The sequence below is a fragment of the Taudactylus pleione genome, unplaced genomic scaffold (assembly GCF_031769625.1).
Source record: "Taudactylus pleione unplaced genomic scaffold, aTauple2 ptg000003l, whole genome shotgun sequence".
NCBI classification, from domain to species: Eukaryota; Metazoa; Chordata; class Amphibia; order Anura; family Myobatrachidae; genus Taudactylus; species Taudactylus pleione.
In genome coordinates this window covers 1107791-1135240 of record NW_028284406.1, presented here as the reverse complement: position 1 = coordinate 1135240, position 27450 = coordinate 1107791, and the positions used below count along the sequence as shown (strand labels likewise).

Below are 27450 nucleotides of genomic sequence, written 5' to 3'. Positions count from 1 at the left end.
GTATTTATGATAATCATTCGCTGAGATACCTGGTGCAATGAGGATATTGTCAGAAATCGTTATGGTCATAAGGAAACGGTTGGAGTTTTAGGGGTCTATTTACTAAGCCCTGGATGGAGATAAAGTGAACAGAGATAATGGGCCTCATTCAGAGGCGGTCGTAGGATGCAAGCGGTCGTTCTGAAACAGGGCGGCCGCTTGCATCCTGAACGGCCGCCTCCATGTCGGTCGTTAGGCTGTGGGTTAACACCCACAGCTCTAACAATCACTAAGGGTGATGGTCGCGATGGTCAAGACCATCGCAACCATCAGGGCTTACCACGAGACCCTAAGGTTAGGTCGCGTCAACCTTAAGCCCCAGGGAGCTTCCTGCTCTGTTTGAGCAGGAAGCTCCCCACTGACATCACTGATGATGTCAGTGGGACCGCCCCCAAACGGCAAGCGTTCTGACAGGAACGCCTCCATTTGGCCGGGCACGCTCCCGGCCCGCCCAGCAAACGGAGCGAGCTGTCACTCAACATCGACAGCTCACCCCGTCTGCTACGAGACCCCTAACGATGGATCACCCGTCGTTAGCCGGGTCTCGCACATGCGCACGATGGAGCCGGCTCCGTCGTGCGCATGCGCACTGGAGCAACATCGTCCCGGTTGCGAGCTCGTAGAGCTAACAACCGGGTCTGAATAAGCTCCAAAGTCCCAGCCAGTCAACTCCTGTCATTTTTCAAACACAGTCTGTGACATGGCAGTTAGGAGCTGATTGGCTGGTACTTTCTCTACATTCACTTTATCGCCAACCAAGGCTTAGTAAATAGACCCTTTAGACACCACACTGGATGAAACAGTTGCCTTGCATGGAAGGCGTCATACACAAGCCCATGACACTCCCTACACTCTGGATGGATCAGTTCCCGTATCGGCAAAGTCGTTGGCCAGTTACCGCTCGTAAACATCTACTTCATGGAAAGAGTGGTCCGTCAGCGCTTGCTATCTCCCTTCATGTGCGTACGCCAGCCACACAGACTATAGAAAAGTAAAATAGCCCAGAAATGATTAAGGAGGCTGCCAAGCCAACACACAATGATTATTTTATTAATATAATAATAATAATAATAATAATATTGAAGAAGGGATATATAAAAAGATCACAAATAAACACCTCAATATCCTCCTCCCCATCAGTGGCGGGATGGCCAAAGGGGCAGCAGCCATCGGAGCTGTTCCAATGCAGGCTATTTTCCGCCACTGACTTTCAGTAGTACGACTGAGTGAGTGTATGAGCTGAGCTAGGGATGGACATCGGAAGCCAATGGTTAGCAACCATCGATGTTCCCAATTCGATGGAAGTATTTTTCCCATCGAATTGTAGGTATGCGATGGTCGCCAGAAATGGGATGTAGCTTTCCGATGCCCATCCGATGGCTGGCTGTTTTCTTCCAGCTAAAATGCGCATGCTCAAAGTATAACCATCGATCGTTATACCATTGAATGGTTGTGATTCAATGGCTAGTCAGGGGCTTTTCTAGAGAGGAGGGGGCCCGTGTGCAGGGGAGCGGAGGAGGGGGGGTTGGGGGTGGCGGACGGACACAGAATTACCGCAGCTATAATAAGTACTGCGCATGCGCTGCTTTTGTGAACGTAACGGCGCAGGCATAGCACTGATTACAGCAGCGGTAAGTTAGAGTAGTGAGGGAAAAGTATCTATTTCCCGAAAAGCTGTCATCGCAAAAATGACAGCTTTTCGGTATAGAAACTTATGGAGAGGAGGAATGATGAATTCCTACGGTAATTAGGTAGAACTCCATGCGAGTTCTAAACCTAATTACCTCCAGAGAGTTTTTTTAGTAATGATGAACAGGCCCCTGAGAAACTGGAATAAATATAACTCGTGGTGTAGTAAGCTGGAAGATAACCTAACGTTTTAGTTAGTGTAATTTCCTTTATATAGCTGTACAATGTATATCATAAGGTAAAATAGGCGCCTTGGTTACACGTTGATTACACGGGCCTAATTTTCATCTCTGAATACTTATAGGAATAATTATAGCCTTTGTCGGTGCCCCAGTTGATGCCTGTGGCCTGAGTGCTGTCACTGTGTTCCCCTAGAAAATACTGTCCATTTAGGTTTGCATTATGGCAACCACCGTACCACCAGCCTCCTTTAAACATCTCAGAACAGCTTTGTACATGATTGTCATTGTCTTGGTCCTTGGTGCTAAACTTCATGTTATTATGGGTCAACATAGAGTCACCTGTAGATATAAAATAAACAGACATCTGAGTATATGGTAATATGATATAGAATTGAAGGAAAGGCAAATGCTGAGGTCGTGGGTTCGATTTCCACTACGGCCCTAATGGTGTGGAGTTTGTATGTTCTCCCTGTGCTTCCCTGGGTTTCCTCCGGGTACTCTAGTTCCTCCCACACTCCAAAAATATACTGGCAGGTTAATTGGCTGCCAATAAAATTAACCGTAGTGTGTATATGTGTGTGTGCATGTGATAGGGAATAAAGGGCCTGATTCAGAGCCGGACGCTCTGAACGAGCGCCCGCTCTGAATCAAGGCGTGGTTTTTTTTTTGCGAGACGGCCTCTTGGACGCTCGCATAGCTGTGGGTTACCACCCACAGCTTATGCGAGCATCCATGATGATGGTCGCGATGGTCAAGACCATCGCGACCATCGGGCTTGCGACGAGACCCTTGCGGTAGGGTCTCGTCTGCCGCAAGCCCTGGAGTGATTTTGGCTCTATCAGAGCCAAAATCACTCCCACTGACATCACTAGTGATGTCAGTGGGGCCGGACCCAGACGGGTCCAGCCCCACTCCATCTGGGCAGCCACGCCCCCGGCACGCCCACCAAAGGGGGCGTGCTGTCAATCACCATCGACAGCATGCCCCCTTTGGTGCGAGACCCATAACGACGGCTACCCCGTCGCTATTCGGGTCTTGCGCATGCGCACGGCAGAGGCGCCTCCGTCGTGTGCATGCACATTTGGGAAACATCGACCCACTTGCGAGCGCTCAGCGCTCGTGAGCGGGTCTGAATGAGACCCATAGAGTGTGGGGCAGGGACTGATGTGAATGGCCAAATATTCTCTGTAACATTATCTGCGGAATATGTGTGCGCTATATAAAAAACTGGTAATAAATCAGACACACATGGGTGATCACAGAAGCATGTTCTGGGCTCTGCTCTACCTGGCAAGGAAGGTTGAGCTAGAGTAGGGGGATTGGGGGAGAAGAGGGGAAGAGGCCTAGCATCATTATCGCTTCTGCTCTCTCCTGGTATTTTGTTACAATTTGTTTTAGAAAATCTGAAACAGATCACATGTTAAATCACAAGTATGGGAAATGTGATCGACTTACTGAAAAAATGCAAATTTAAGAGCTTGGATCAGTTTTTTACAAAAACTGCTCCAAAACCCCTATGATACATTTGTGATATTAAAATAATGTGATTGGGTATAAAAACACCAATTTTCACATTATTTTAGAAAAAAAAAAGATTGATAAATAGGTCCCTAAGGGCTCTATTTACTACAATCCGCATATTGAATGCGGATTGTAAGTCCTAAGATTATATACCCATTTAGGCATGCTGTGAAATCCCTGAAAAAAATATGTTATGGAGTGGCAGTGGAGGGGACAGATAAGGAGAGGTGGGGAGAAAGTGTTGGGGAGGGAAAGGAAGAGAAAAATAGGGGGGGAGGTACAGAGAATAAATAAATATTAAAAGTCAGGCAATGCCGAGAATTACAGCTAGTTGGACCATATTATTCATAAAATGTAATTTGAATTCAATGCTGTCTCACTTTTGTATATTGTGTACTGAGGGCCTGATTCAGAGCCGCTCGTAAGCGGCTGCTCGTTCGCTCCCAGCGATGTTCGCACATCTGTGCATGTGTATGGGTCGTAATGCGCATGCGCCAACCAGTCAGTGCGGTCGAAAAACATGTGTTTTTGCAAAATAGCGAGTGCCTGCTAATTTGAGTGACAGGATGAGGCGTTTGTGGGTGGTAACAGGGGAAGGTGCTTGAAAACGGGGAGTGGAGATCCGAACGCAGGCGTGCCAAAAGGTCAAAACGGGCGTTTTAAGGGTGTGCACAATTAACAAAGCAGCGTCATCGACCACGTCACTTGGTTGTTTCTTAGCCTGAACTGTTCGCATGATTGCGGTAGGAAAATCCAACCACAAGCACTGCGAGCAGTTCAGACGCCTTTCGATGTACTCGATTAATCAAATAAATAGCGGAGATGACGTAGGATGCGAACGGCCAGGAGGCGTCTTTACAAAATAGCGAGCGCATGTTTCGTTCGCTCGCTCAGACATAGAGGCGTCAACAGACCGCAAAGAGCGAGGGCTCAATTTAAATAGCCGGCCCCTTTTTCTGAACGAGCGAGCGCAAATAGCGTCCGGCTCTGAATCAGGCCCTGAATCCAGAAATGTTTTCACCCACATACTGTACCTGCATTCCCCTCTCTGAACTTTCCCAGCAATAACTTGTACTTTTCATCTTCTCCCAAAACTTTGAATGATGGATATTTTGCAAAATATTTCAAGTTTTTAAAATCCTGCAGATCCACGCGTAGCTCCCAGGTGCCTGTGCGCAGATAAAGTTGATCAATATTGCTGTGTATGTCGAATATTTGTAGTAAAAAAAAAAAAAACTCATAAAGTTTCTTTATCAAATGCCAATTATGAGGTGCAGTACTGTGCATCGCCAGACCTTTTAGCAAAATTTGAGCAGGGGGGAGCAGGTTCAGCTCATACATTCACCTGATTTAGGGCCTGATTCAGAGCCGGACGCAAGTGGCTGCTCGTTCGCTCCGAGCGATGTTTGCCCAACTGCGCATGCGTATGGATCATAATACGCATGCGCGAACCAGTCAGTGCGGCCGAAAATCGTTTGTTCGCTAAATAGCGAATGCCTGCTAATTTGAGTGACAGGATGAGGCGTTTGTGGGTGGTAACAGGGGAAGGTGCTTGAAAACGGGGAGTGGAGATCCGAACGCAGGCGTGCCAAAAGGTCAAAACGGGCGTTTTAAGGGTGTGCACAATTAACAAAGCAGCGTCATCGACCACGTCACTTGGTTGTTTCTTAGCCTGAACTGTTCGCATGATTGCGGTAGGAAAATCCAACCACAAGCACTGCGAGCAGTTCAGACGCCTTTCGATGTACTCGATTAATCAAATAAATAGCGGAGATGACGTAGGATGCGAACGGCCAGGAGGCGTCTTTACAAAATAGCGAGCGCATGTTTCGTTCGCTCGCTCAGACATAGAGGCGTCAACAGACCGCAAAGAGCGAGGGCTCAATTTAAATAGCCGGCCCCTTTTTCTGAACGAGCGAGCGCAAATAGCGTCCGGCTCTGAATCAGGCCCTGAATCCAGAAATGTTTTCACCCACATACTGTACCTGCATTCCCCTCTCTGAACTTTCCCAGCAATAACTTGTACTTTTCATCTTCTCCCAAAACTTTGAATGATGGATATTTTGCAAAATATTTCAAGTTTTTAAAATCCTGCAGATCCACGCGTAGCTCCCAGGTGCCTGTGCGCAGATAAAGTTGATCAATATTGCTGTGTATGTCGAATATTTGTAGTAAAAAAAAAAAAAACTCATAAAGTTTCTTTATCAAATGCCAATTATGAGGTGCAGAACTGTGCATCGCCAGACCTTTTAGCAAAATTTGAGCAGGGGGGAGCAGGTTCAGCTCATACATTCACCTGATTTAGGGCCTGATTCAGAGCCGGACGCAAGTGGCTGCTCGTTCGCTCCGAGCGATGTTTGCCCAACTGCGCATGCGTATGGATCATAATACGCATGCGCGAACCAGTCAGTGCGGCCGAAAATCGTTTGTTCGCTAAATAGCGAATGCCTGCTAATTTGAGTGACAGGATGAGGCGTTTGTGGGTGGTAACAGGGGAAGGTGCTTGAAAACGGGGAGTGGAGATCCGAACGCAGGCGTGCCAAAAGGTCAAAACGGGCGTTTTAAGGGTGTGCACAATTAACAAAGCAGCGTCATCGACCACGTCACTTGGTTGTTTCTTAGCCTGAACTGTTCGCATGATTGCGGTAGGAAAATCCAACCACAAGCACTGCGAGCAGTTCAGACGCCTTTCGATGTACTCGATTAATCAAATAAATAGCGGAGATGACGTAGGATGCGAACGGCCAGGAGGCGTCTTTACAAAATAGCGAGCGCATGTTTCGTTCGCTCGCTCAGACATAGAGGCGTCAACAGACCGCAAAGAGCGAGGGCTCAATTTAAATAGCCGGCCCCTTTTTCTGAACGAGCGAGCGCAAATAGCGTCCGGCTCTGAATCAGGCCCTGAATCCAGAAATGTTTTCACCCACATACTGTACCTGCATTCCCCTCTCTGAACTTTCCCAGCAATAACTTGTACTTTTCATCTTCTCCCAAAACTTTGAATGATGGATATTTTGCAAAATATTTCAAGTTTTTAAAATCCTGCAGATCCACGCGTAGCTCCCAGGTGCCTGTGCGCAGATAAAGTTGATCAATATTGCTGTGTATGTCGAATATTTGTAGTAAAAAAAAAAAAAACTCATAAAGTTTCTTTATCAAATGCCAATTATGAGGTGCAGAACTGTGCATCGCCAGACCTTTTAGCAAAATTTGAGCAGGGGGGAGCAGGTTCAGCTCATACATTCACCTGATTTAGGGCCTGATTCAGAGCCGGACGCAAGTGGCTGCTCGTTCGCTCCGAGCGATGTTTGCCCAACTGCGCATGCGTATGGATCATAATACGCATGCGCGAACCAGTCAGTGCGGCCGAAAATCGTTTGTTCGCTAAATAGCGAATGCCTGCTATTTTGATTGACAGAATGAGGCGTATGTGGGTGGTAACAGGGGAAGGTGCTTGAAAACGGGGAGCGGAGATCAGAACGCAGGCGTGCTTAAAGGTCAAAACGGGCGTTTTATGGGTGTGCATATTTAAAATAGCAGCGTCATTGACCACGTCACTGGGTTATTTTATTGCCAGAACTGCTCGCAAAATTGTGGTAGCAAACACCAACCCCAAGAATAGCGAGCAGTTCATACCCTGGTCGATGTACTCGATTAATCTAATAAATAGCGGACATGACGTAGGATGCGAGCGGCCAGGGGGCGTATTATTTGAAAAAACGACCGCAAGTTTTGTTCGCTCGTTCAGACCTAGAGGCGTGAACAGACCGCAAACAGCGAACGGTTCATTTGAATAGCCACCCCTATTTTCAGGACGAGCGAGCGCTAATTGCGTCCGGCTCTGAATCAGGCCCTTAGTTCACAAATTAACCTAGAATAAATTGCAAAACTTAAAAAAAAAAAAAGGTTTCCTTATATATTTTTTTTCTGCAAACAGGAAAATTGGGGAACAGCCTTTATTCTAAATGTTTTTTTTTTTTTTTAAATATCGGGTAACAGTAATTATGTTTATTACTGTCCGCAATAAAAATATATTTGATCTTTAAAAATGCACTCAATTTATGCTTTTCAAAAATTATTTTAAAAAAATGTTTAATTACAAACAAATAATTGAAAAAGTTAACACAAAGTAGAGGCCACTTTTACTTTTATGTAATGTAAAAAAATGTACAAAAATAAAACAATTATTTTTCATTTAAAGAAATACTGCAATTAAATTTGAGGCGCATAAAGTACTGGAAAAGTTTATTTTGGGGTAATTAGTCATTAGGTGGGTGCCCCAGGGGTTCTGAACCTAGGGTCTGATTCAGGTTGGATTGCAACTGTAACTGCGTATGCAGGTGGTTGATTGTTGCGTACTGCGCATGCATTGCAGCGCGCGAACACTGCTATCGGAACTGCAATTGCAGTGACTACAGAGACCTATCACAGAGTGATTGACAGGAAGTACCGTTTGGGGGAGGTGACGTGGGGTGGTCAGGGAAACTGTGCGTTCCTGTGCATTTGAACGCCGTTGCAGGGACGTGCATAAATGATCCACTGCGATGCCATACGCAGATTGAGCTCTCACTGCGTACTGGAAGATTAGCAGTTTCTGAGTAAGGTCTGACCTTGTGAGGCGCCATTTGTACTCGATGTTACCGATGTTTTCGCAGTCTTGCACAGTATTATGGATGTGTGTAAGGTAACGTGGGCCTCTTTATGTAGTGCTGCAATCACAGGGCCTGATTCAGACCCGGTCGCAAGCGCTGAGCACTTGCAACCAGGTCGATGGTGGACCACAGAGCATGCGCACGACAGAGCCAGCTCCGTCGTGCGCATGCGCGAGACCCGGCTAGCGATGGGCACTCCGTCGCTCCGGGTCTCGCACCAAAGGGGGCGAGCTGTCGATGTTGAGTGGTGGGCGGGCCGGTGGGGTGGCTGCCCAAACTGAGGCGTTCCCATGTGAACACATCACAAGTGATGTCAGTGCAGAGCTTCCGGCTCTGTTAGCCTCTATGTCTGAGCAAGCGAACGAAACATGCGCTCGCTATTTTGTAAAGATGCCCCCTGGCCATTCGCATCATACGTCATCTCCGCTATTTATTAGATTAATCGAGTACATCGAAAGGCATCTGAACTGCTCACAGTGCTTGTGGTAGGTTTTACTTCCCGCAGTCACTGCGAGCAGTTCAGGCTAAAAGACAACCAAGTGACGTGGTCGATGACGCTGCTTTGTTAATTATGCACACCCATTAAACGCCCGTTTTGACCGTTTGGCACGCCTGCGTTCCACTCCCTGTTTTCAAACACCTTCCCCTGTTACCACCCACAAACGCCTCATTCTGTCACTCAAATTAGCAGGCCCTCGCTGTTTTGCGAGTGCACGATTTCCGACTGCAACGACTGGTTTTCGCATGCGCATTACGACCCATACGCATGCGCAGATGTGCGAACATCGCTCGGAGCGAGCGAGTGGCCGCTTACGAGCGGCTCTGAATCAGGCCCAGTGTCTGCAGATATGAGCACGTGTGCGCAGGATTGCTGACTCATGCATGCACAATGAAACTGACAGCCCAAATAGAATAAAGATAAAATAGGTGTTAAAATGTATTTTAAAATATTTGAACACCTTTATTTCATTGAAAAAAAAAAAAAAAGTTTTATTTAAAGGGATTTATTCACTCATGATATTATGTTATCATCTTCCCGAGATGTGCCATCATAATACTTATTAATTAGACTTCCCCATGCAAAGAAGCCTTACAGCTGTCAGGATTACTGCCAGCAACAGAAATGTTATCACTGGTAGTAATGCTTTCAGGTACAAGGTGAAGGAAAAATAGCACAAAAACACCCAACTTCGACGCTCATTTGTGGCCCTATGATAAATCAGCCCATTAGTGCTAATTAAATAAACATGGGCATAACAGGAATTAAAAAACAATGTGAGCACTTGCATCCAAATAAATGTTATTGTAATAAAAAAATAAAAATAGTTTCATAGTAATTTCTACAAATAAATATAAATAGCATCAGAAAAGGTATGTATACCTCTTCTACCGGTATACAATCGGGAAGCCGGCTGCCTTAATACCGGCAGCCGACTTCCCGACTGTCATATCCCGGTGAGGGTGAAATGCCAGGCGTCTAGATGTAGACGCCTGACATTTCCCCGACGCCATGAGACTGGCGCCCGGCATCCTGATCGAATGGATGACGGCGCCGCGAGCGGACAGCCGCGGGGGGGAGGGTTAGGTTTAGGGCAGCCGGGGGGGACTTAGGGTTAGGCACCCCCGGGAGGGTAAGGGGTAGGCTAGGGGGAGGGGGGGTTAGGGTTACGCACTTCGGGGGGAGGTTAGGGTTAGGCACCCCTATGGAGGGTTAGGGGGTTAGTTTAGGTTAGTCAATACTTACCTATCGACGATCAGGATTTCCAGCGCTGTCGGGCTTCCGCTGCCGGGAACTCTGCTTTGGTCGGCCAGGCGCTGCCGGGAATCGAACCGCCGGTCATACCGATTCCCTTCTACCAAATAACAATATTTTCCAATCAGCTGGGAGCCTTGGCAGCATTGGGGCATGGTTGATCCTATTTCCTCTTCATCTAAAGGACCCGGACGTGACGTCGAGTGAGGGCGAAAGTGTGGCTCCATGCCCGGGCAGAGCTGCCATTTTGTCTCAACTGTAGTATCTGGCCACTAATAGTAGAAATTTGTATCTTCTCAGGCTGGCTTTACTTGCCACAGGTTACTGTTCTCACTCTATGTCCACGTGGATACTAACTGATAACGATAAGGTCCTGCAACTGAAGGGGATCTAGCCGCAAACAAATCTGAATCAGGCCCTAAGTACAGAAAACAGGACTAGATCAGGCCCAGAGTGTGGGACATTTATAAACACTGTTCTACAGATAGAGAAAAGGTTATTTTGTCCGTAGCAATCGATCACGTTTTTTTCCAGTTAAAAATTACAGCCTGTCAATCTGTTGCCAAATTCCCATATCGTGACCGGTCTTGAACTGTCTTCTGTGTATTTTCTTAAGATTGTAAGCTCTCACGAGCAGGGCCCTCTTCCCTCATGTGCTCTTCCCTCCCTCACTTATGCCATCATCTCCTCACCACTTAAGAGATAAAAAGGTGACGTTACAGAGATCATTACCTGCAAGAAAAAGAGGTAGTATCCTAAACACAAAAGGCAGAGATCATTACCTGAAGACGTTACTTTGGAGAGATTATCGTTCCCCAGCCAAAACTCATTGAGCCGGCTGCCAAACCCTTTCTTGTAGGAAGCCCAATCACGGAAAAAATCCACTGAACCGTCCCAACGCCTCTGGAACACCTACAGCAAGTAGAGTTTTATATGCAGGGAGAGTCTTCTTTACACCATACTGCAGGTACTGTACATCAGCGCTCACAGACAGAAAGAGAAACGTTAGTACATGAAGTGGACAGAATTACGTAGACCCCTTTTTCAGTGTCTTCCATTCTCACAAGCACTGTAGGAAGCCTGTATATATATATATATATTGATAATACTGATTGACAGGTCTTTGTAGTTGTACAAGAAGCATCATATACTGTGGGATGTAGCCACACAATGCCGGGGCTCAGAATTCCGGCAACGGAATCTCAACAGGAGTCATAGGGCCTGATTCAGACCCACTTGCAAGCGGCTGTCCGCTCGCAAGTGGGTCGATGGTCTGCACTGAGCATGCGCACAACGGAGGGAGCTCCGTCGTGCGCATGCGCCAGACGCGACGAGCGAAGGAAAGTCCTTCGCTCGTTGTGTCTGATCAAAGGGGGCGTGCTGTCGATGTTGATTGACAGCACGCCCCCTTTGGTGGGCGTGCCGGGGGCGTGCCTCCCTGACGGGGGCGTTCCCACGGGAACGCCTCCCGTCAGAAGCCGGCCCACTGACATCACTAGTGATGTCAGTGGGAGTGATTTTGGCTCTGATAGAGCCAAAATCACTCCGGAGCTTGCGGTTGAAAACCTCAACTGCAGGCTCCGGCTCGCAGTTTCGATGGTCGCGATGGTCAAGACCATCGCGGCCATCAAACTGCACGCTCGTATAGCCTGTGGGTGGTGACCCACAGCTATACGAGCGTCCAGGAGGACGCTCCATTTTCATGGAGGGCGGCCCTCATTCAGAGCGTGCGCTCTGCTCAGAGCGTACGGCTCTGAATGAGGGCCATAATCCCAGCGGGCTGCGATCCCGACAGTGAGTATTAGGGTTAAAGGTTAAGGTTAAGCACTAGAGTTCGGGGAAGGTTAGATGACTTACCTCCATGCGCCGGGATTTCCACCATCAGGATTCTGAACGCCGGCATTGTGTGCGCCGGGATCGCGTACCCAACCCTATGCCGTTACCATCAGAAATGTGCTTCATAGGACACGTGATGCCTGTGGTAGTAGTGATATAGCGCCTGATTCAGGCCCGCCCGCTACGCCAAAGTTCACGTAGTTGTATGTACGAAAAAAAAATCCCTACAAACTCCCACGGCGTATGCGTTAGAGCACACGCACAAAGGCACTGCTGCGATCTAGACGCACGGTATTAGGCATGCCTTGGAAAAGAGGTGGCGTTCCTCAGTGGTGACTGGGGCGTGGCTTAGCGCACTCACGGTAATAGTCATGTGATGGGAGTGTCGTGGGCCTGTTGGTGAAATTGGCTGCATCCACAGACACTAACCCGCTCGCACATGAGTCTGTGGTCACGCAGAGACTCTGCACCCGCCATAGGGCTTGTGCAAGTATGGTTCATCTAACGATGGTTCATCTAAAGATATGCCAATCGGTATTTCAGGGCATCTCAGTTGTTTCACATTCAGGCACACGGATGTACACCAGGGAAGGACTTTGTATCGGCATTTACATAAAGTAGCAGACGGGCAAACGCCATTAGACACAGCTGCGTCCGAGTCTCCGTCCCCCCTTTCCCTGAATCGGCCCTATGACCCTCATGCCATCACTGTGCTCTCCATGTCCCTTGCTACTTACTTTCCTATACTCCAGTCCAATTGGTTGCGGGTGATAACACAGGAGGAAACGACTCCATCTTCTAAATTACTCTAGGCCCAATTTACCGAATGGCTATATATGACTAGGAATAGGAGACCCTGTAAGGTGGCAGCACCAACTGATTACCAAACTAGCCAACTGGACCCAGAAGTCGTTGGGTGTCTCCAGCCTTCTCCTAACTAACCCTACATTCCTACACTTACCCCGGGTGCACTTTCTCCTGGCCCTTACTCTCTATCCCCTGCAGTGGGAGCCACTAGTGGTGGGGATAATCTTGTCCGGCACTCACATCACCTTTAAGTCATAAATATTGTTAATTATGTTCACTAGACACCCAAGCAAGCACATTTTAATATTAAACCACCCACCATCCAAGCATCAAAACAATAGATATCCAATGCCACATGGGAAACATTGACAAACCCGCCCCCCACCACCACCACCTCTCCTGAACCAGGGCAATTCTACAATGGACAGTAGTACCATTTTGGAATAGAGTATTTCTATCTTTTATCAAGAGGACTGGCCAATCAGCACACTCGAGGTGTGGAGAGCACTGACCAATCAGTGCTCTCGGTACAGGACAAACCCTTACTGGGAAAACATGAGTCTAAAAATTCTCCTGCCACAGTGACTGGGGAATTAGCTGTTACCTTGGTACATGGGGTTGGGGATGTCCTAAATTACTGGGGCAGAGGGAGACCAGTGATTGGAACATTAGCCACTTATGTGTGAGTCATGCTGGAGACAGAGCAGTGGGAGGCTATGAGAGAGAAGCACATTAATAACCACCTGTCCAACAGCAGTGGCCCACGGTGCCCCCCTCTGACGGTCCTGCCATGGTGCCCAGGGCAAGTGCCCCGCTCAACACCCCCCACCCCAGATACGCCACTGCCTGGGAGCATCCTAAATTATTGGGGCCCCAGCCAGCACACACTTGCCTTTCTAAGAGGGAGAAAATTTTGCTATTGACAGATGTGTTTGGGTGAAGTACGCCTTTAATATTGTTATACAACAGAACATATATTTTCTGCCATTTTGAGATAAAGTGATTGTCAGTAGAAATGAATATCAATGACTACTCACTATCCACCCTCCTCCGTCAGTATGCATATCACATAGGACCTTCATGGGCTGGTGTCCATCTGTGTATATCGTGTACCAGTCGCTCAGCACTGCCCCCTGATCCTGCAGCTCCTGGCAGCTGAGATGTAAAGGAAACAAACAGGATACGATAAATTAAGATTGGCACATTTCACTCATACAGATGCCTCATTTTCCATCACGTGCCCGTGAGTCGCGGCATACGTATTGCTATGCACCCGCCCGGCACAGTACGCCATGTGGCAGCACGGATCGCACCACGCGATCCTAAGGCATCATGGGTGCAAGGCACCACGCATGCTACCCTAAGGCACCACGCATGCTACCGCTAGAGGGCACTTATTTGTGGCATGCGTACTGTGGCGTTCCGCAGTGCCAGCCGAGATGGAAAAGGACACATCAGAAATCTGACTGACTTTACAATCTTCAGAGCGATGGAACTATCTTCAGAGCATCAGATTTCAAGTGTACCCACTAGTGATTTATCACTCCAAAACAAATAATTATCTGTCCTAAGATCCTCACAAAGGTGATCTTTTTGAATAAGCTATGGGCAGAAATGTCGGGCACACACATACACACTACAAAATGTGCACGATATCGCCTCATCATTTTGGAGAAATGTTGTGCAGCAGGCCAGATCCAATCATACCATCTGGGTGCTGCATAGTACATACTCCGGGATTATCGCAACGAGCAGCCGAAAATCTACCAATAGGTCCGATTATTGCATAGTGTGCAACCAGCTTTACTCCAGGGCAATGAGAAGTGACCCTACGCCTATATATTCTAAAGTGTGGGTTTTTAGAAGTGGAGATGTTGCCCATATCAGATTCTACTTATCATTTATCTAGCAGCTTCTAAAAGATAATTGCTACACCAGCCAATCAGCGGCAGCTTCCATTAGGGGCCGTTCATTGGCTGGGACCCATGTGGGTTTAGCCAATGAGCGGCTCCTCCACGTGGGTTCCAGCCAATGAGCGGCCACTAATGTTAAGCAACCGCTGATTGGCTGGCCTCGGCACTAATGATAGCTCAAGCCCATAGCTGTCATTAGCGTTACTGTAACAACATGCTGTAATGTCTTGTTACAGTGTGTCCGAGGCCCTATTTGGATTACTGCGGAGATCATCGTGGGACAAAAGGTGAGTATTGGGTTTTTTTTTACAGGTACTTCCATTGGATACTTTACATTGAGAAGGGGACGTGAACATCTGGGAGAAGGTGAGTATGTGTGTATGTATGGATGTATTAAAACTTTATTTTTACAGTGTGTGTGTCTTGTTTTTTTTTTGTACACATTTCGTTACAGGTGAACCACAGGTACCAGTGGCCCCTTAATGCCCCAAATGCTGGTACTTGTGGTTCTCCAAGTACTAGCATGCGGAGGAGGCTTGCTGGGACCTGCAGTTCTACTGTAAAGACAATGTTGTTAATTACATTTTTAACACTACACCTACACTATCAACCCGCCACCCACTGCCCTGGGGTGGCGGGGATAGCCCCGGGTTATCAGCCTAGGCCAGGGGTGCCCTGGAGAGGGGGACCCCTTTATTGGAGGGGTCCCCAACTCCCCAGGGATCCCTGGCCTGGGCAGACTAGTAGTAAGGGCTGATGCTGCGGATGGGGGGCCCAGTGAAAGGGCACCCCTGGCTGTGGCATCAGCTCCCCCGCTAGAAAGAGTCCAGTGCTGGTTTTAATTATAGGGGTACCCCTGCGGAAATTTTTTACCCCTTTAATTAAAACCTGGACTGGCCCTGCAGCCTGGTGCTGGTACTTAATTTACGGTGGAACCCTACTCGTTTTGTTCTCCGATTTGTGTATGTTTCAGCCAAACTCGCAGCTCAGGAAGTGAGTGTTTGAAACCTCTATTTCACAGTTTGCGTCAATCTCACTACTTCCTATTTTTGGCCGATGGTGATTTTTTTCGAGTGTGCAATCTCACATGAGTTTTAACAGTGAAAAAAGAGAACACACTTCAAGCTCACTAGAGTTTGTCTTTAGTAAATTTGCGAGATGAAAAAAATGCCTAACTCACCATACTCACGCAGACTTAGTAAATTTACCCCCAAGAATCTGATTGTTTGCTATGGGCAACATCTCCACTTCTAGAAACCCGTACTTTAGTGACTATACCCCACAGTGTACGCTCGCTTCGTTCTATACTATTGTAGACGTAGATTTTAAATTGCCCGTCATTTATGCCTTGTGTGATACCATATAAATAATATAAATATAAATATAAATAATGGCAAAATTAAACTGTATGTAGAAACGGTATACAATCGGGAAGCAGGCTGCCTTAATACCGGCAGCCGGCTTCCCGATTGTATACATGTAGACGCCTGACATTTCCCCGACGCCGGGAGACAGGCGCCCAGCATCCCGATCGAAGGGATGCCGGGCACCGCGAGCGGACAGCTGCGGGGGGGAGGGTTAGGTTTAGGGCTCCCGGGGGGGACTTAGGGTTAGGCACCCCCTCGGGATGGTTAGGGTTAGGCTAGGGGGAGGGAGGGTTATGGTTAGGCACCCACGGGGGGGACTTAGGGTTAGGCACTTGGGGGGGAGGTTAGGGTTAGGCGCCCCTAAGGAAGGTTAGGGGGTTAGGTTAGTTTAGTTAGTACTTACCTATCCATGAACGGGATTTCCAGCGCTGTCGGGCTTCCGCTGCCGGGAACTCTGCTGTTGTCGGCCAAACGCTGCTGGGAATCATACCGATTCCTTAGAAACTTATCAGAGAAGTGCCTACTTCATTCATCACTTTAGTCCAGCAAATTTGACTTTTTATTGTGCAGTCTTTACTTGCTATGTATATTTATTTATTTATTTTTTCAATAAAGAAAATTATAATGAATTCAACAACAATGCATCAATTTATAACATGAAAGCAAACATTTGATTAGTGGTTAGTCACAAGTGGACAACCGTTTTTCTGCATTTTCACCTGAAATTGTTTGTAAATGTCCCACAATATCCTTCTAAAAATGTTTCTAAACATTCCCAGGAGAATTTGTGCTTCAACTTAAGTGCGTTAGGGGCCTATATATGAATAATCGCGGAACTGCCGCGATTATCAAGGAGCCGTTTTGCTGTGGATATTTTAATTATTAATGAAAATATCCCTGCTATGTACTAAGGGAAGCTTACAGGGGGCGGGATGTACTAAGGTTGCGGTGACCATTCCGCCAGTAACCGCAACCTTACTAATCGCATATGTACTAACATATGCGATTAGTATCGCAAAGGACAGCTATTGCGATAAGAGCTGCCCTTTGTGAAGCAGCCGACGCCGGGTGACAGGGTCTCCGTGGGACCCCGCCCCCTCCGAGCCCCGGGAACTTCCTGCTGGTCACATGTGCAGGAAGCCCGGGCTCCTCTTCCTCCTCCCTGCACCCGGAAGATTAGGAGGAGGAGGAGGACCCAGGAGGAGCGCGGGCCAGCGACCAAGGAGAGCAGGTGAGTGGGGGCCAGCGCTGGGCGACGGTTGGGCGGCGAAGCGTCGGGTGTGGGGTGTGGTAAGAAGCCCATAGGCTTCTATAGGGTAACGCCAGGTTTTTCTAGCGTTACCCTCCTCGCCGAAAAAAGGGTAGCCAGGGCTTAGTACATATGGAAATGCGGTAAAACCCCCCAAAACAGGGTTTTTACCGCATTTTTCCTTTAGTACATTCCGCCCAGGGACAGCAGCTGCGGTAACCCCTGTCCGTGAGAGTTATATCCCTGTCATTTTATAGTAGACTTTTCTTCTCCAGGGTAAGATGAAAATCCGCTGCCATCATAGGCTTAAATCAGTTTACACCATCTGAATATGGTGTGTCGTAATAGGGCTAAACTTTGTAAAACTTTGATTTTCGGAGTTTGGTACATAGGGGTCAGATCGTAGTCCCCAAATATACGCATCTAGTTATGTCCCTGCAATGCGGGAGCAATTACGGACGACTTCCTGGCGACTTGTGTTTACTAATCAGAATATTATAGTGTGTACTGTTGTCATAGACTTATTTTAATTATCACAAAATCCATACTGAGTCTTCACTCACCGTACGCTGAATCGCTTTTGCTGCTGTCTCCCTTCTCGCCTATCGATCAAGAACAAAATTTGTGTTACTTACTAACAATAAACACCTTGATCATGGGAGTTACCAGCACATTTACTATTGGGAGAGAGAAAAGTTACCTATCTGTAACCGAATAATTCTCTGTAAAAAGCTGCATACAATGCTGGTACTATGTAAATAAAGGTTACATACAGTAATAATAGTTCCTTACAACTCTAGTGGAAATTTTCCACAACAGAAAGTATCCTCATCTTATCTGTACGGGACAGATTCTCACCCATAGATTTTGGCACTGGACAGCATTCATCAATGGGTGACAGGGATTAATATAACAATTAATGAAAGCACCCAATGTTAGAGTTTATTATGACGGGTATAGTATATTTATCATTTAGGGGTCTATTTACTAAGCAGTGTTAGGAGACAGAGTGAAAAGTGATAAGGTGCCAGCCAATCAGCTCCTAACTGTCATCTCACAGGCTGTGTTTGAAAAATGACAGTTGGGAGCTGATTGGCTGGCACCTTATCACTTTTCACTCTGTTAAACACTCTGAGGTTCAAACCTGCCCCCAATTGGCACTACTAAACAATGGGGTAAAGGGTGCTACAGCCCCAGGCCTCCACTAAAAATAGGCCTTTCACCATGACAGCAGGATGATGACCAGTCACTAGTTGTCACCATGATCGACCATAAATCATCAGTATTAAAACTGTATTTCTATTTTCCTCACAAAATGATGCAATTGTTTTTACTTTTACATATTTAGGGAGACATTGGGGCTTATAGTGTAGGGGTGTACACACCCACATAGCCCTGGCCACACCCACACATCATTGGCCACACCCACACATACATAGCCAGAATAACAGCAAGGCAACTGGGGTGGTCGCCCGGGGTCCCCCCACATATATCGTTACATCCCCAACTTGGGGGCACTGGCATATGAGAACTGGGGGTTGTGTGTGGCATCATTTGAACAGGGGTCACTACCATGCGTTTAACACATCTGAGGTGCTGAGAGAATTTACACATTATCTTAAATAACATCACATTGTCACACCTGTCTCTCCTTTTGTACCTTGGATGCCAGATTCCCCTGTACCAAAAAAAAAGCAATCATTAAATTAACATGAACTTGTCTTATTGTATTTAATGTTAAATAATGTATTATATTCCCCAGTGAAATAAATGATATGTTTTGAATTCCATTTAGAGCTTAGTTACAGTGTGTTAATGTGGCAGCGATGTAACGTGCAGTATCCGGGTCCATCTAGGCTCCTGGTACTGCGCATGTGCAGTGGGGCCTGTTTGGTTCCTGGTTCCGCTGTGATAACAGGGATTCACTGTCCCTGCTGCGCCAATCACGGCTTTACCGTGCACGCACCGACCTCTACGTATGCTCAGAAGAGCAGATGGACATATACCGCTGTCAACGGCCTGGTAGTATATAGGCCCCTAACAACTGGTCTAGTCAGGGAACTATTTACTATGTGTTATTGTCAGTGTAGGTACCAACCTTTCTGCCCAGGTGGACCGACCTTCCCTGGTTGTCCAGCAGGTCCTGTAAAATTATAAATCAGCGGTAAAAAAAAAAAAGAAATGAAAACGTGTTATGTAAATCGTTTCACAAAACAGAAGTTTAGAGGCTAACAAACAAAGAAGATCTCTTATAGTACAGAGTTAAACATAATGTAGGACACAAGACATAGGGGTCTATTTACTAAGCAGTGTTAGGAGACAGAGTGAAAAGTGATAAGGTGCCAGCCAATCAGCTCCTAACTGTCACTTTTCAAACATGGCAGTTAGGAGCTGATTGGCTGGTACCTTATCTCTGTTCACTTAAAAATGTATAGAGAGTGTTTTGGGGAGGTCAGGGGTGCCTGGCACTGAGAATAACGGTTTGGACGCCTCCTTCTCGCCCAAATTGTCTATTAATATGTATACCTGTTTGCTGAAATGCTGATGTATACTATAAGTATTGTAGCTGCGATGACATTAGGGTACCCCCAGTACTGTAAATTATACAGATATTTGATATGACAAAGGAGTTCTGTGACCATAGAACGTGTCAATAGTGCAGGTTAAGGGATAATTGTCCATAATTCATAGTTGTACCGTACGCTAATTCCATCGCACCTACGATCACATTCGCGGCTGGTGTGCGAAAATATTCAAATGTTGCAGACGACAAGGATTGTGTCGAGACGCCCGCAGCCGCCATTGTAAAAAGATGCAGAATTGGTCACTATCAGTCTCATGATTAAACCTGTGGGCGTGCGGCATGGCCGCGAGAACTAAAACGCTGGTGCCGTATGTCTTGCGCAGGGGATCGCATATGCAAGATGTGACAAAAGGGTTGTGACAAGCCTGCGTTTTTTAATTTACCATCACTCCCCAATACCTCTCCTAAATGATCCCTGACTGTCAATCACACTCCCAGTAAATAGTCGCTGAGAGCTGCTCCGGGAATGTGACTTGATGCATGCGCCGTACAACTTAGATTATAGCACACAAGCAAAGCAAATTCAACTCTGTACAGGCTTAATGACACCAGATCTGTTTTGTAATCGGATTGCCAATCGATTCCAGGAACGGGATGGTTGCCACTATAACATCCTTCTTTCCGATGCCTGCTGAGGTCACTCCTGACATATACACCAGGAAGGAGAATCTCTTTGCCCATAATAGATATTTTTTGTGCATGGCAGGCTACAGCTCTTCTTGCACACAGGTGTACTATAATACCATCGATGGTGAAACCGTAGAACAGTAAACAGGCCATGGTTAAATGCCACCACAAGGCATGTAACCATGGCAGCAAATTCCATCGCCCTTCTCATGGCCGTACTTAAGGTGACTTACTTGCTATAACTATGACTTTAAACTAGAGATGTGCGCAGGGGGATGTAGTTAATTCCCCTGGCACCCGGGATGCCGGCCATCGGAACCTTGACCTGGGACTAAAGATAGGCGTTGAGATCCCGACACCTATCTTTAACCCAACGTCGAAATCCCGGCATCCCAAACGAAGGTAAGTGGGGCCATGTAAACTGTTAGCCGTGGGGGGGGGGGTAGTTTTTGGGGCCCCAGGGGGAGATTAGGATTAGACACCCCCCAGGGAGGTTTAGGGTTAGGCTCTGGAGAGGAGGTTATGGGTAGGCACCCCCCTGGGTGGATGTTATGGGTAGGCACCCCCCTGGGTGGGTTAGGTTTAGGGTGCGGGAAGGGGGAGGTTAGGGTTACGTACCCTCAGGGGGGAGGTTAGGGCTAGGCACCACTAAGGGAGGCAAAATGGAAATATGTTAATTGCATTCTATCTGTTTAAACTTTAGGCTTGTGACAAACTGCATTCAAAAGTTTATCACAGTTATATACAATTGAATCATTTCATAAGTCTAAAAATTTCACTTATATCCTTCATTGTGTGAGAAAAAATGGTTCCTTGCTGTAACATCCAGACCCCCCCGTGGGTTGCATCTAATGTGGGCGGCAGACCAGCCTGTGGAATCGGCATCCCCGCTGCATGTGTTATTGCCGGAGGGAGACTGCGCTGTGTCAGTGTTTCCTTGTTCAATACAGGATACATTGTACTTCTATTACGCAGTGCTACAAACATCTTGGTCCACACAAGAGGCACATTGTATCCACACTAATACTTATCTATTATATGAGCATCCAGGGATATCCGGATTACCACTGTTTAACAGACGGGGAGCGGTGAGTGTATTGTGCCTAGAAACACTCTTTTGCTGGCTTTCCCTTTGGAAATAGGGAAGCAGGGCCGTAGCTAGGGTAGTGTGGCCGGTGCCATGGCACAGGGCACCACAGTTCAGGGGGCGCTGTTTGGGCCTGTCATATTTCTGTTTATTATCATTCTCACTTGTAGCTTCCTCTTATATCATCCCCAGCATCTCCTGCCTCTCCTATCTCTTCCCTGGCCCTTCCCCATGAGGCCATGGTTCTTTTTTTGGGTGCATTATGTCCCTTTGAAAAATGAGGGGGGCGCCAATGCTCTTTCTGGCACAGGGCACCAAAAAGTCTAGTTACGGCTCTGTAGGGAAGTATTTATAACACCATGCTTACGCTAATTGTGACATTCTCAAATTCAAAGGATCACGAGCATTTCTTTTTACCAAGTAGGATTTCAATTCTATGTGTAACGATCATTTCTGCAAATCCTTTTTGAATCAGGACTATGATATATATCTGTATAATTTTTATATGGGTACACTGATGAATATTTGTACTTGTTGATTGTTCATATATTTATTCAGGAACTGCAGTTCTTTTTATGTGCATTTCACTATTAATGAATATTTGTAAATTAATTGTTCAATTCTGTTTTTGTGTTTTTAGTGACCCTAAGCGCAGACTTATATTTCCATTTTGCCTTCTGTGAGAGGATTTGAGGCAGTTTCTTCTGTATCTCAGCTGCTGTGGATTCACGTAAGATGCCTGATTGAATAAGCGCATCACTGTGTTTGGTTTTGACCACTAAGGGAGGGTTAGGGTACTTACCTCCCCTGTTGGCATTGTCATCCTTCGGGCTTCTGGTGTTGGGACTTCATATCCAGGGGTACCGAGAGGGTGGGGGGAGCGGGCACTAATTACCCGAGCCCGGGCTTGCTGGGGGTCCAGGGGGGCCTAAACCCGGTGCCGCCCCCCCCCCCCTCTTACATCACAGCGGCCCAGCACACACTGCTGTGTACTAGGCTGCACTGGGAGACTGCTCGCGGCTGCTAAGCAACAGCCACAGAGGTCTCCTATGCCTGTGGGGGAAGCGATGACACTGATCGCACCCCCCACTGGCTATGCGCCAGGCTGAGGGGCTCACCATGCCCGCATCCCAGCGTGCAGCGCAGGGGCGTTTCTAGAGAGGATGGGGCCTGTGTGCAGTCTCCGACATGGGCCCCCTCCTCTCTGCCCAGTGGCCGGCAGCGCACTGAGCTGTGCGCGGCCAGCGCCAGAGTTATAGACTCTGGGCACTAGAGTGTGCCCAGAGTCTATAATGTATGCACAGGTCACCGGGAAAATGGCCACAGCAGCCATTTTCCCTGTACTGCGCATACGCAAATGATGGGAAAATGGCCGCTGCGGCCATTTTCCAGTCGTTTTACGGCGCTGGACCCCCGCGCCGACGTGGGACTTCAGAGAGGTAAGTAATATTATGGGTGCAGGGTGTGCAGTGCGGGCCCCCCCTGGACCCAGGGGCCTGTGTTCCCCGCACACCCTGCACCCATTATAGATACGCCCCTGGTGCAGCGCCACTTTGTGGAGCTGAAAACATTTTTTTATTTTCTCTCCTAAGTGGGCGTGGCCACATCTCCCGCGACTAGGCCATGCCCCCTTTATCCGGTCCCTGCGCGGCTATCTGCATGCCTGTTCATATCCATTCTGTGCGCGGACTCCTGTGTTTTGGTTTTGGTTCTAATTCATCAACGTGTTTAGTTTTGGCAAAACCACCCTCAAGCGTTTTGGTTTGGATTTGGCTTTGGATCCCTTTAAAATCAATAAAAATTAGATAAAAACAGATAAAATCATGTAATTTAGGCCTGAATACCTGCAATCCAAAACCTGAGTTTGGTTTTTAAATTCGAGTTCTGAAATTACAGCAGAACCGAGCCGCGACTAGTTTCCACTCGGAACCCCAAAGTGATTCCGAACTGGGACTCGTATTCCCTAAGTTCAGATGTGTTTGTATTTCGGGAAATCCAAACCGTACAGTACTGTAGACACACAACATCTCAATAATACATAATGATAACATAACATATTTTCCAGTAATGTCATACAGATCTGTATACATTTTGGGACGATCAATGACCTGCCTAGGCTGTGCAGCAGATACATCCCTTGTTTTGGATACCCGGTAACACACTGACCTTTTGGTCCTAGTGATCCGGCTTCTCCTTTTTCCCCAGCTACTCCGGGAAATCCAGGACATCCTCTGAGAATTGTCAGCTTGTCTGAGTCTCCAACCCCCACAACCTTCACTTCTGCATGGCTCAAATAGGTAATGTATGAAAGACATAACGACTGGGAAGACTGGAGTTCAGAACATTTCTTTAAAGGCTCTTGGCCATCATGGGCCATTTAAATTAGGTGCTAGCTGACTGTGCACCTACGTAGCATCGTAACATCTTTGTAGTGGTCGGTTTATCAATAGAGGAGCCCTAATCCAGCGTCAACTACTATTTTCCCTGTGGATAGGGCTTTTCCATATTTATCAAACCCCACAGCCGGTAATGTCCATTACCAAGTGTCAAGGAAGGTGTCTATTGTTGGGACTCTTCCACAATAGCTTACCCATACTATAACATATTTAACAAGGACAGCAATGATACAAGAACCGCCACTGTCCTCTAATAGCTATCACCATAACAGTGAGATTATATACTGTGTGTATATATATATATATATATATAAATAATTTATTCTGGCTCATTTTAAGGCCACATACTGTGTTAATGTGCCAATTGCCATTATCTTATGTGCTATTGCATCATGTATGACCAACTTACCTCCCCCTCTCTATCATATTCCACCCCATAAAAACAAAAAAATAACTGAAATGGCAGCTATGAATGCATATTTTGTGTTTATAGGACTGCGTCGTATGGAGTGAGCATACACCTGTTCTGTGCTCAGCATACACCTGTTCTGTACTCAGCATACACCTGTTCTGTGCTCAGCATACACCTGTTCTGTGCTCAGCATACACCTGTTCTGTACTCAGCATACACCTGTTCTGTACTCAGCATACACCTGTTCTGTACTCAGCATACACCTGTTCTGTGCTCAGCATACACCTGTTCTGTACTCAGCATACACCTGTTCTGTACTCAGCATACACCTGTTCTGTACTCAGCATACACCTGTTCTGTACTCAGCATACACCTGTTCTGTGCTCAGCATACACCTGTTCTGTGCTCAGCATACACCTGTTCTGTGCTCAGCATACACCTGTTCTGTGCTCAGCATACACCTGTTCTGTGCTCAGCATACACCTGTTCTGTAATTGAGCATACACCTGTTCTGTAATGATTACGTACATGAGAATACATCTATTGTTTTTATAGCTTTGTAGATGCTGAAAAAGCTGTAAATCTTTACTATTCATGAAAATAAATAATAATAATAATAATAATAATAATAATTGATTACCATATATCTGTGTATTTATGACTTACCCGGACAGGAGTTCTCAGCTATGCATAATGAATTGAATAAGAAGATTGCTGCGAGCACTAGAACGCCCATGATGGTCCGCTGTGAATGTTAGGACCCCTCTGTCTCTAACACTTTATGTCTGCCTTATGATCTACAGAAGGACAGCTGTACAAGGCATCTGCTTATCTTCCCATCTCTAGGTCATAGTTTCTAGAGGAAATATAAACATTTATCCTACTGTCACCAGAGCATTGTCCATATTTCCTTTTCTAAAGACGGCTTATTGAAGATAGAAAACGTAACAGGGAAATAGGAAATGCAGCTGAGATTATACACTTGGGTTAAGTAGTTGCGAGAGATCCACCCTGTGCCGGTGCTTTTAGTAGTTTTGTGGTCTCATTGGGACACATTTATATGAATGCACCTTTACTGTACTTGGCTAATGCTTGCACATCCCCCCAACCGCCATTCCACCTCTCACAAATTGCATCTCGCTGGGCATAGTGCAAGAATGTTGTGTGCATACACATACAACTCTACATGGGCCCCAGGATGTGCCACCAGACACGAAGTGTATAGTATGTGCACAAAATGGATACTCTTGTGCAGAATAGCAATGCTCAATGCATAAAGAGGTTGGTGCAGGACTATGGGGTGTATTATAGTTATGTGCGGGCAGGGGGTGGGGTGTGAGTGTAATATGTAGGATTAGTTCTGTTTGTGTATAGAAAGCAGCCTGCAGCATCTAGTGGTTGTACTATATTGTGCTAATGGGGTACTGTCATGTGGTTGTGTTATACACCAAAAACATCATCTTTCATGGACAAACATCATCTTCCATGGGCTTTTGTCCAGGAATGAGGGCTTTTGTCCATGAAAGATGATGTTTGTCAATGAAAGATGAAGTTTTGTCTCTTTCTGAGACCCGAAATTTGGCGGGAAAAATCAGAACTTCTAGTTATAATATAAGTGTAGGGGGTTCATGCAATGTGTAGTAGAGATGTTATATTGTGTGTGTATAAGGGTTAGTGCAGTTTGTAGAGGTTGTTTCATAGTATGTGTCATATTTATGGGTTGTGTGCTAGGGTGACTATAGGTTGGCGCAATGTACAGTATAGGGGCTTATTTCCTCATTTAACACCTTCACTTCGGAGGTGGAAACTAACAATACATAAGTCTTTATTTTCCAAAGTATTCCTTCATGGGACCATGATACAAAAACATTTGCTAGTAAAATATAAGATTCTCTGAGCAACGTCCTTTTCTCTCCCTGTAAAATGATCTCAGTGGTAACAAAAATATCCTTTGTGGGAAGAATGTGTTGAATGGCAACAAATTAACAAGTTCAACGTTCCACCTTAGTGGTTTCAAAGAGAGTTACTGTACAATGTGTCATTGTCCTCCTGATCTGCAACATATCTCTGTGTCAGATTAATATCTGCTCCCCCTCCCCTAAATATGAGCTCTTCACATGTGTATTACATCCATCAATTGTGAGGATCTATATTCTAACCGTGATATGTGTTAACAGGTTCTCTTATATTAGGTTCTTATATACACTGTAGGTTATAGGGAAATGTTGAGGTCTTATACACACTGTGGGGTCAATCCTATTAGCCGCGATGATTTCGCGGCTAATAGGATTGACCCCATGATCATCGCTGCAGTGGCAGCCCGGATTCGCCTAATTTTGCTCGCAGCCCCTTAGGGCTCCGAGCAGAATTATGCAAATCCTGGCTCGGGTCGGGTAGCGAAGGGTGCGAGATGCAGTGCCGTTGCCAGCGTTTAAATGCCGTTGCAACGGCCCATCACATCCTTCGCACCTAATAGGATTGAGCCCTACAGGGAAATTAATGCCATAATTATGAACACATATTATTATTAAGGTTTTCTCCGTACACTAGTCTGCTTTAATTAAACCACATATATATAGGTAACTGTCCTCTTTAGGACCTTGCAGATTATATTAGGTCACTGGTCCCACACTCATATCATATATTCACAGCTTTGGCGCATTGTAGAAAGTAGCATTGACATCCCACCAGGTAAGACTCCTCGATCTAACTGCTGGTCTATATAATAAAGACCATTGGTATATATTGTCATACAATACAGGGACAGCTGCCATATATGCTGCAAGAGATATATATTGTGTGACACTACTGGTGTATTTATACCCGGCTGCAGAGATAGCACTTCAATACTCTGAGATTGGGGGATATACAGAATATTGTACTCATTCCAGCATACAGAGGCCTGATTCAGAGCCGAACGCTCTGACCAGAGCGCTCGCTCTGAATCAGGGCCCTCCTCCATGAAAATGGAGCGTCCTCCTGGCCGCTCGCATAGCTGTGGGTGACCACCCACAGCTTATGCGAGCATCCATGATAATGGTCGTGATGGTCAAGACCATCGCGACCATCGGGCTTGCGATGGAGACCCTGCGGTAGGGTCTCGCTGCCGCAAGCCCAGGAGTGATTTTGGCTCTATCAGAGCCAAAATCACTCCCACTGACATCACTAGTGTCACTAGTGATGTCAGTGGGGCCGGCTTCAGACGGTAGGTGTTCTCATGGGAATATTTGGACTTAACCGTCCCCCTGCTGGGTGCAAAAGAGCTGGTTGAAACGGATATGACATCGCCGTCCATGCACTATGAATGAGCACGGAAGCTGACAGACATGCCCCATG

General features: G+C 46.6%; 1 protein-coding gene across 1 annotated transcript; it reads right to left on the bottom strand.

The window, feature by feature from the left end:
* Window positions 1-1891: 1891 nt before the first annotated feature.
* LOC148543417 (ficolin-1-like) lies at window positions 1892-24850 on the bottom strand. The gene is made up of 10 exons (XM_088451894.1): window positions 24781-24850; window positions 23473-23586; window positions 19107-19151; window positions 18651-18686; window positions 17572-17610; window positions 17472-17481; window positions 13517-13634; window positions 10619-10748; window positions 6368-6502; window positions 1892-2249 (listed from the first exon to the last, which is right to left on the bottom strand). Exons 1-10 carry the CDS (start codon window positions 24848-24850, stop codon window positions 1996-1998), a joined length of 951 nt encoding a protein of 316 aa, XP_088308020.1. The 3' UTR covers window positions 1892-1995.
* Window positions 24851-27450: the final 2600 nt, after the last annotated feature.

What these genes read in the sequence shown, in the direction of transcription:
- LOC148543417 (XM_088451894.1), bottom strand. Translation starts at nt 24,850, where the DNA reads ATGGGCGTTCTAGTGCTCGCAGCAATCTTCTTATTCAATTCATTATGC. An exon ending in AGCTGAGAACTCCTGTCCGG is followed by an intron (nt 23,587 to 24,780) that starts GTAAGTCATAAA and finishes TGAGCCATGCAG; the next exon opens with AAGTGAAGGTTGTGGGGGTT. An exon ending in CGGTCCACCTGGGCAGAAAG is followed by an intron (nt 18,687 to 19,106) that starts GTTGGTACCTAC and finishes TTTTTGGTACAG; the next exon opens with GGGAATCTGGCATCCAAGGT.